Here is a 10,026-nt window from a genome sequence, read left to right as displayed (position 1 = left end):
TATTTGTAGGGCCCTATGAAATCCGTTTTATTTTTCCCAAAATCTTTTTTTCTGTTTAAATTTTTCTGGATTCAGTTTTTTTTTGTTTTGTTTTTTTTATTTTTCTGGATGATTATATTAAATTTTAACAAAAAACATGTCTAATTAATTAAAATCATGAAACTTGTTTAATTTAACAGCAATTTAGGCCTATTAAAAGTTTAACAAAAATTACATTCTTAGGGCCCAAATTCTGTGCTTTCCATTTAAATTTTTCTGTATTCCATTTTAATGGTTTAATCAAAAACATATCTAATTAATTGAATTCATAAAAACAACTTAATTTATTAATTTGTATACAATAATAGGGCCCTATGAAATTTAAATTTAAATTGTATTTACTTATTTTTTTTCGAAATTCTGTGTTGTGTATTTTCATTTTTCTGGTAATCAAATGAAGGCAAAAACATGAATCTATTTTTTATTCCACTGAAAATTAAACAAACCCTTTAACTTTTGTACATTAAAAATGCTACACAAGTTTACTGTGTAACGAGCAATGTCACGGAATTCGTCAAATATTGAATGAATAAATCAAATGCAATTCAGTACACTTCAATCAAACCGCGATATGGACTAGTGTATGTGAATATTAAATGGCAAAAATACGTCTGCGCCTTTCATTCTGTCACATTCCACGTTACACAGTAAATTCCGTTTTTATGAATAGATTCCGGGATTCCGTCCCCATTTTCTACATCGCCCTACTTTTGCTAAGAAGCACGTTCAACGCGGACGCACAGACGGTTGTCGTGGTAATGAACACCAGAGCAACCGCTTGCGCGTCCGCACTGAACGCGCACCTCGCATATAAAAAGCATTTTAGGGGGCCCTTGGCTTTTGGGGGCCCTTGGCTTTTGGGGGCCCAAGGCGGTCGCCTACCTTTGCCTAATGGTTAAGTCCGCCTCTGGTTGTAGACACGGTGTTACTCACCTATTGAGAAGAAACAAAGCAACCTCGGCGTCTGATCGCAGGCCTCCGCTCCTTGAGTTCTCTCCAGTGCTGGAAAGCTGATCCGATATTTACACGGGTCCTACTTCTTGCCTTATCGTTCCGTAGACGTTTTCCTCTTTTGTTTTTTATCCGCCATCTCTATCTTTCTGTCGCTCGGCTCGGCTAATGTCCGTCCCGTGCACTGAACGTGCTCTCCTCCACATCACGAGTAGACACGCCCCTTATTGCTGATTGGCTACAAGTTTGTTTTGCGATTCGGCCCGAATCAGTTTTCTACAGTGTTTTTGGAAAATCACATACCCTGCCTTTAATGCTGTTTTTATTAGGAAAAGTTCAGCTTTTTCCTGCCTTGTTTACACACCGCATTTCAGTATGTTCCTCAGTTATTCCTATGCTTCCCATTTCTTTCATCATGTTCTCTCTCCATTTCAACTCTACTCTTAATCTGGTCAAGACTGTCTCCTCTTTCTTGTTTCTTCCCATACTTTCCAAATAAAATAATAAATAATATTTATAAATTAAATAGTATTTTCATTTCAAAAGTTAATATTTATTGATTTATTCAATAATGTATTCATTCATTCACTAATTAATAAAGCTACCTGCTGAATATAAATGAATTCTCAATGCAATGTTTCCCCTTAATGGACAAATCGGAGATAGTTTGGCCAAGTGGTAGACACTGTCATAAAGAATAAGATTGAGAATAAGTGAACTCTTGTTTCCTAATCCTTAGCAATACAATTAATAAACCATTTGTCTAATACACCCTTATTCCCTTTCATAAATGTGTTTTACACAAGGAAAACAATAAATAAATAATAGTTACTCTCGGGATCTTAAAAACAGAAATGCCCACACTGACACCCATTGAAACTGCAATAATTAATGCCAATGCCATTTAAGCATAAAACCATGCATTCTTTGTTAATGGCTTTCATTTGGTTATCAAGGCTTCAAAATGTGTACGTATGTATGTAATGTATTAATTCATTCATTCCTATTTTCCACCTGCTGATAGCACCATATTCTCAGGTTTGGTCTATGGAGCAAATAACTGGCTTTTTTTCTGTGTAAATTAAAAAGATGTAATTATAATTGTGTGGTGGTATGTACAGTATATCAGAGTGTGGTTGTATGTGTTTGTTGAGAAATCTGTGCGTGTGTGAATGGTAGTTTTAAAAAAAATTGGCACTGCATCAAAAAAATTTAATAATTCATTCATTAATTAAAACAATAATTCATCAAAATCAATGTTGTTTCTAATCACTGATTTATCCAAGACTGTAATAATTCCTAATAAACTAGCATTTAAATGGTTAATGTCAGTGAAAGTGGGAAACATCATATGCATTTATATATCTATATATAGTATTATTATATATATTATAATATTTTTATGGCAGTTTTTTCTTCTGGTGCACTTTTTTAATCTGACGCACAACTCTTAAAGGGGTCATATGATGTTGCTAAAAAGAACACTATTTGGTGTAATGAATTATGTGTATTTTCCACATACTGTACATTATTGTTTCTCCTCTATGCCCCGCCTTTCTGAAATGCGTCGATTTTTACAAAGCTCATCGGTCTGAAAAGCAAGGTGTGCTCTGATTGGCCGGCTATCCAGTGCGTTGTGATTGGCCGAATACCTCAAGCGTGTGACGGAAATGTTACGCCCCTCACCATACTGTGATGATGCCCTGTCCCGGAGCGACGAGACAAAAACATTAAAACCCATTATAAACGAGGCATTTGTTGCATCCAGTGGGGTCATAATTACTGATTATAATGATTTATACTGTCTTTTTACGTGTTGCGTTGCATCGCATCGCGGCTCGTAAACATAAAACCATGTCTGCATTTGTGATAAGAGAAATGACAAACAACAAGCGCTACTCTACACTGCCCAAAACTCGTGTTTGAATCGTCAGTGGCAAATCCTTTAAATATAAAAACGTACTTACAGTCTGTGAGTCAGAACAGCCGGCATTGTAGTCTGCTCTCCCAGGATCAGGAAACAGTCCTCCTGCCTTGTTTACACACCGCATTTCAGTATGTTCCTCAGTTATTCCTATGCTTCCCATTTCTTTCATCATGTTTTCTCTCCATTTCATCTCTACTCTTAATCTGGTCAAGACTGTCTCCTCTTTCTTGTTTCTTCCCCTACTTTCCAAATAAAATAATAAATAATATTTATAAATTAAATAGTATTTTCATTTCAAAAGTTAATATTTATTGATTTATTCAATAATGTATTCATTCATTCACTAATTAATAAAGCTACCTGCTGAATATAAATGAATTCTCAATGCAATGTTTCCCCTTAATGGACAAATCGGAGATAGTTTGGCCAAGTGGTAGACACTGTCATAAAGAATAAGATTGAGAATAAGTGAACTCTTGTTTCCTAATCCTTAGCAATACAATTAATAAACCATTTGTCTAATACACCCTTATTCCCTTTCATAAATGTGTTTTACACAAGGAAAACAATAAATAAATAATAGTTACTCTCGGGATCTTAAAAACAGAAATGCCCACACTGACACCCATTGAAACTGCAATAATTAATGCCAATGCCATTTAAGCATAAAACCATGCATTCTTTGTTAATGGCTTTCATTTGGTTATCAAGGCTTCAAAATGTGTACGTATGTATGTAATGTATTAATTCATTCATTCCTATTTTCCACCTGCTGATAGCACCATATTCTCAGGTTTGGTCTATGGAGCAAATAACTGGCTTTTTTTCTGTGTAAATTAAAAAGATGTAATTATAATTGTGTGGTGGTATGTACAGTATATCAGAGTGTGGTTGTATGTGTTTGTTGAGAAATCTGTGCGTGTGTGAATGGTAGTTTTAAAAAAAATTGGCACTGCATCAAAAAAATTTAATAATTCATTCATTAATTAAAACAATAATTCATCAAAATCAATGTTGTTTCTAATCACTGATTTATCCAAGACTGTAATAATTCCTAATAAACTAGCATTTAAATGGTTAATGTCAGTGAAAGTGGGAAACATCATATGCATTTATATATCTATATATAGTATTATTATATATATTATAATATTTTTATGGCAGTTTTACGAAGGAGCGTCCGGAGGGCTTGCGGCAACCACATGTGACGACTGGACCCGGGCTGGACCCCGCTTCGTCCACAATCCACAGCGCGAAGTTGAAGTATTCCCTCAGTGACCAGCACGGATCAGCTCCAGGCATGACGAAGCAGATATCGTCCTCTTTTGGAACACCAAACAAAGTAGTTTCACTTTCACAACGACATGGCGGCGGCAGCAACAATACTACAGCGAGAATCAAAGTTATGCCTTCTTTCTTTGCGTGAACATTTGGGCGGCGTTATGCAAATCTTCCCACATCGTGATGTAGACATGTGGAGGCGTGTTAGAATGAGCCGTTTTAGGTAGGCATGGTTGACTCTTAACTTTTATAAAGAATATCTCTTTGGATTTGAGACTTTAGTTGACAAGAGCTAGTAACACTTCAAAGAGAAAGGAAAAATTTAAATCGCATCATATGACCCCTTTAAGAGGCTTGAACTGAATAACAATATTGAAAAGTGCCATCTAGTGGCCATATTGCTATTTCTCATTATTAAATATGATTATAGCCAACAACCCCCATGTACAGCACAGCGGACAATAACCAGGGCAACACAAAAGAAAATGGCATGATACAACATTGTAAGTGTTTTTCAGATTTATTCTGTGTCTGAGGACACCGCTTCAGTGGTAGCTCTGGAGACTAAGTCCGCTCGGCTAGAGCGCATGCGTTTGTCTGTAGCTGCGGTGAGCGATATTTGGCCAGTGACAGAGGTTTTGTTACTCCTGATGAGTACGGGTGGGTCAGTGCTCACCACATCGCTGTTACTACCCTCGTCTTCCTCATTCTCAGTCTCCTCTTCACTCGGGCCTTCCTGAGGCTTCAGTGTCTCGGAGCTGAACTGGCTCAAAGGCTTTCCGAGGATTCCAAAGCTAAAGGCAAAGCAAAGTAGATACAATCAGACACCAGAGACAAAACCGTCACATACTATGCCGCACTTATGAATAATTAAACCATTGCATGATCAAGTATTACCTAAGAGACTTCAGCTGCTCTTTAAGCTGCTCTTTGAGCTCCTCCATCACCGCCTCTGAATCACAGTCTTCAGTCGAGGGCACTTTAAGACCTCTGACGCGCTCAAACAGGTGAGGGGCCTTTTCTTGTGGAGTAGGCAGCAGAGAGACCATCAGCGGGGAACGCTGGGTTATGATTTTGTTTAGGGGAGGAAGACGGTTTGACTTCCTGGGTTAAAGGTCAGGAGACAGAGAGTGAGGTATGAGAGAGAAGACAGAACAGTAAAAGCCTAAATCTTCACTTAAAGTTACATCAAATTACTCACAACACCTCACAAAGGCAAGACAGAACTTTTTTAAATCTCTTCATTATTTTATGCATACATAACATAGGGTGCATGTTTCAAGTAAATTAAGTGTTAATTTCATTATATTTATTATTAAATAATACAATATCTAAAATAAAAATAAACCAGTCAATATTTTCTACACATAATACAATATTTTACATAATTAAAACAATACATTTAAAATTTTTATATTTGCTAAAAAAAAATCTGAACTGAAATTATATTCATTATATTTTAAAACTAACATTTTAAATTCACAATTCTAAATATAATATTATTTAATAGTAAAATATTTATCAATCAAAATAATATGAAATCATTTGCATTAGTCATAATAATTTCTGTTAATTAGATAAACATTATTAGACTACATTATAATTTCACCCAGTTGTCCTGTGTTTTTGTCGGACTATGCCACTTTCTCACCAGTTATTCAGTGATGCTTGTCGGGAGTTCAGAACCTTAGACTGACTCCTCTGTGAACTCTCCTGGTCTTTCAATCCTTTTTTTGATTCATTCAGGGCGGGGTTAAACATGTTTGAGCCAAACAAGCGTCCAGTCTCCATCCGAATGCCCTTTAGGCCCCGCCTCTCAAAGGTCACCCATGCAGCATAGCTGTAAAAGCTGAGGAGACACTGAGGCAGAGGAAACACACACTAATGCCATCATGGGAAAGATATATGAACTCTTAGAACTGAGGTTAAAGGGGTCCTATTATGCTCTTTTACAAAGTCTTTATTTTGTTTTGCTCTCATACTAGGTTGTTCAAAAAACACATTATTTTTCACATATTTTACATTATTACAACACCTCTCTCCCCAGTCTGGCATAAACGGCTCGAATAGTTCTTGTATCAAATGACGGCCCGCCTTCTGAAATACGAAATGTGCTGTGATTGGTTAGCTGGGCCAGTGTGTGTTGTGATTGGTTAGCTGGGCCAGTGTGTGCTGTGATTGGTTAGCTGGTCCAGTGTTTGCTGTGATTGGTTAGCTGGGTCAGTGAGTGTTGTGATTGGCAGCACTCGGGGCCTGGTCGGGAAATGTCACGCCCCTCACCATAGTCGCCTGCGAGCTTCAGTGTAAATATTGCGTCAAAATCAAATCAATTTGAGCGCGATTTAAACCCGGATGATTGTAACCACTCTAAGTTCGTCAGGCTTGGGAAAGCTAGCGTGTCTCAGACATAGTGATAACACTTGTTGCCTTCTCTAGTGCAGCTCAACCAGGTCTCGTCCCATTCGTCGATACTTGTGAAATGACAAATCCCGGAAAATATGTGTTGTAGTCCAAACGAGTCGTTCGTTGTAGTTTTTGAAAAGTGATTTCTGTTAAATAAAATATCTCCTTTTGAAGTGAACTTTGAACTTTGTATCTTTTTTTATGCTCAAACAGCAACATTACAGACTAACTAAAGTTGAAAAAGTGAAAAAGCATAATAGGACCCCTTTAATAATATTGAAATACATGGTATTCAAAGATCTCTATTTAACTTTTGCGTCTTCATGAATCACATATGGTATCAGTGCACAAACCTCATTTAGTTGCATGTCACGGTCAATGGACGCATTTAAGGACATCCTGATTCTGTTGACATAAATCAGGCATGCTCTCATCCATCACATTGGTCATTAAAGGGATAGTTCACCCAAAAAGAAAATTTGCTGTTAGTTTACTCACCCTCAGGTCAAAGACGTAGGTGACTTTTTTATTCTTGAGTCAAACATTAAAGAAGATTTTTAGCTAAAACTGTGGTGATTCATACAAGGCAAGTCTTATTAAAGGGGTCATATGATGCTATTTTAAAGATCATTATTTTGTGTATTTGGTGTAACAGAATATGCTGACATGCTTTAATGTTCAAAAAACACATTATTTTTCAAATACTGTACATTATTGTAGGTCCTCTATGCCCCGCCTCTCTCAAACGCTTCGTTTTCTACAAAGCCCCTCCTTCCGACAAGCGCAGTCTGCTCTGATTGGCCAGCTGACCCAGTGCATTGTGATTGGCCGAACACCACAAGCACGCGTCGGAAATGTAGCACCCCTTACCATAATCGCGAGCGTCAGCTTTCAAAGTAAATATCAAGACAGTTAATAATGTCGTTAGTTTTACCATCAGTTCAAGCTTGGCGATATATTGAGGCCTAATGAAGTGAAACGATCATTGTGTGCAAGAAACTGAACATTATTTTATTACCTGTAATCCAGAGCCTCAGGCAAACGGTCCGGAGTGATGTCTGGTTCACGAACGAATCATTCTTTTGAACCTAGTTCAACCAGTTCACCAAATCACACTCACTCAAAACTGAAAAGAGCCAAAATACCTGTGTATCTGATCCTATGATGAATGAACTCATTCAGTGCTCCAGTTCCTCCAACAGTTACTGAACTGAGGAACACTTGAATGAAGGGGCCAAATTACCATTTTTATGGTTTCTCTTTGTTTATGTAAAAAGGTGAGCTGCTGAAGACTAGTTTATTCACTTTATATGCTTTAAGGCCTTTCCACACTGAGCGCGAAAAAGCGAAACGAATATCACGTGTCCGGAGCAGCTGCTGTTGCACAAAAGGGTGAGAGTGGTGGTGCTGTTTCGAAAACCAGTGTAAACAAACATCGAAGAAGAGTATCCCGGATAAGAGAAGAGAGTATTGAGCAGCGGACGATGTTAAATCCATTTACGAAAATGCATTGCTCGTCGGCGCCACCTAGCGTGCAGGTGTGAATTAGCAGAAGGCGAACAATCGTTTCGCGTTCGGTGTGAAAGCACTGTTCGTCGGCGAATAACCTCGCTTTTTCGCATTACACTCAGTGTGGAAAGACCTTTAGACATGTAAAACATCCATGTTTCACATCCATGATTTCACATCATTTTTGGGTGCTTTAATTGAACCAGTTCATTGAAACAAGCCTTTCCGAAAGAACCAGTTTGCGGAAAATAATGGAATTTCCCTGTTCCCCGAGGCTCTGGATTACAGGTAATAATGTTGTAAATAATCTTCAGCTTCTTGCACAGACCGATTGTTTCACTTCATAAGACCTCAATATATCATCAGGAGCCACGGGTATTCATTTTGTGTTCCTTGATGTGCTTTTTTTTATTAAAAAACTGTGCAACCAATAGCTTGCATTTTATGAATCACCAAGAACCACAGTTTCAGCTCAAAATCTTCTGTTCTACTGAAGATAGAAGTCACCTACATCTTGGATGGCCTGAGGGTAAATAAAAAACAGCAAATTTTGGGGTGAAATATTTATTTTAAGACAGCAAAAATACACATACTTTATATGGCAGATATGCTATCAGACACTGTTCAGACCTGTCAGAAATTTGGTGCTGATGAGGCAGCAGCTTCAGCTGCAGCCTGAAGTAACAGATGGCGAGCTGCCTTTGTGCCAGCTCCAGCTTAGCAGTCATCTGCGTCTCAGAGTCACTGAGTAATGACGGCCCGCTGGTAAAGCAAACGTCACAGATGAATGAGATTAAAAAGAGCTGTGATAGGTTGCTGAATAGGTTTCAGTAATTAAGCACTGTTCCTTTAATAATCTCGGTACAAAATTAAAAAAAGAAGATAAATATAGATAAAGTAGAATTCAAATAGAATAGAAAGTGCTAGAGTTAGAGGGTCAAATAAAGGTAATAAATAAATACATCTATAACGTACATACATACTTTACATATCTTGCTAAATCTAAATTAGCAATTAATTACATTTGCCCTAATAATATATTAAATGATGTAACGTTACCATCGTCATGCACATGCTAAACTCATAACTAAATGTTACAAATGATCCATAAGCGCACATCTGATCCTTCCTCAACAATCAAGTTCAAAACAAACCACAAATCAAACAGTAGCGTGCAAATGGCTGCTTATTCTAAAACACTCTCGGTCTGTTCATATTCATATCGCTGAAACGGTTTACTAGAACAGTCTTGAACACATAAGCATGAATTCCTACCGGTTCAGCCGGCGATTTTGCCATAACTCACTCAAAATAGACACCGTAAACTTGTACCGTAAACTCCGGAACTGGAGGCATCCACGGTATCCTAGCGACAGCCGGTGACTGACGGCAGACTGTACTACGTGTGACGTTCCTGTGGCAAGCCCCGCCCACCACGCACAGACGCTTCTCTTGTGATGAACCCGAAGCTTGCGAAGCTGGAACATTTAGGTAACATATCTGAAATCTTATCAAATATTTACAGTGACTGATGCAGATTCGGTTTAAATGCAAATTCGCTTGGTTTTTTCTGTGTCAAATTAGTACAATGCCACAAAAGTGACATCAAGATATTTTTTTTATATAAGTATATATATATATAATATACTTATTGGCCAGTGATAGTCAGAGGATCAATTTATTAAAAATATAGTAATACTGTGACACTTTTAGCATTAACACATTTTTTGTTTATGCAAGTTGATTAGGTGCTTTTGCACTGAAAAAATCAGACCACTGGTAAGTAAGAATATTATAAGTAAAGTCTCCAGGTGATTTAAACTTAGTATTGACCTAATAGTGGAAATGAAGGGTTTCAACATCAGCCAAGTTTAAGCCATTTTCCTGATTTGTGCAGCTCAACAGCCTTGCATTTG

The 10,026-nt window shown here is 37.5% G+C and overlaps 1 protein-coding gene across 2 annotated transcripts; it reads right to left on the bottom strand.

Annotated features, from left to right (window-relative positions):
• Window positions 1–4,709: 4,709 nt before the first annotated feature.
• Window positions 4,710–8,882, bottom strand: LOC107581886 (protein phosphatase 1 regulatory subunit 36). Of its 2 annotated transcripts, none has more exons than XM_016267563.1 (5): window positions 8,704–8,882; window positions 6,955–7,006; window positions 5,850–6,058; window positions 5,096–5,302; window positions 4,710–4,992 (listed from the first exon to the last, which is right to left on the bottom strand). In XM_016267563.1, exons 2-5 carry the CDS (start codon window positions 6,997–6,999, stop codon window positions 4,719–4,721), a joined length of 735 nt encoding a protein of 244 aa, XP_016123049.1. In that variant the 5' UTR covers window positions 7,000–7,006; window positions 8,704–8,882; the 3' UTR covers window positions 4,710–4,718. The 2 variants fall into 2 exon arrangements, with proteins under 2 accessions (XP_016123049.1, XP_016123048.1); XM_016267562.1 differs by having other exon boundaries at window positions 8,741–8,882.
• Between the last annotated feature and the right edge of the window lie 1,144 nt (window positions 8,883–10,026).

Source organism: Sinocyclocheilus grahami, unplaced genomic scaffold (assembly GCF_001515645.1).
Source record: "Sinocyclocheilus grahami isolate Dianchi unplaced genomic scaffold, SAMN03320097.WGS_v1.1 scaffold39.1, whole genome shotgun sequence".
Taxonomy (NCBI): Eukaryota; Metazoa; Chordata; class Actinopteri; order Cypriniformes; family Cyprinidae; genus Sinocyclocheilus; species Sinocyclocheilus grahami.
The sequence above is the reverse complement of the archived record's forward strand: the minus strand, read 5'-3'. Positions and strand labels throughout refer to the sequence as shown.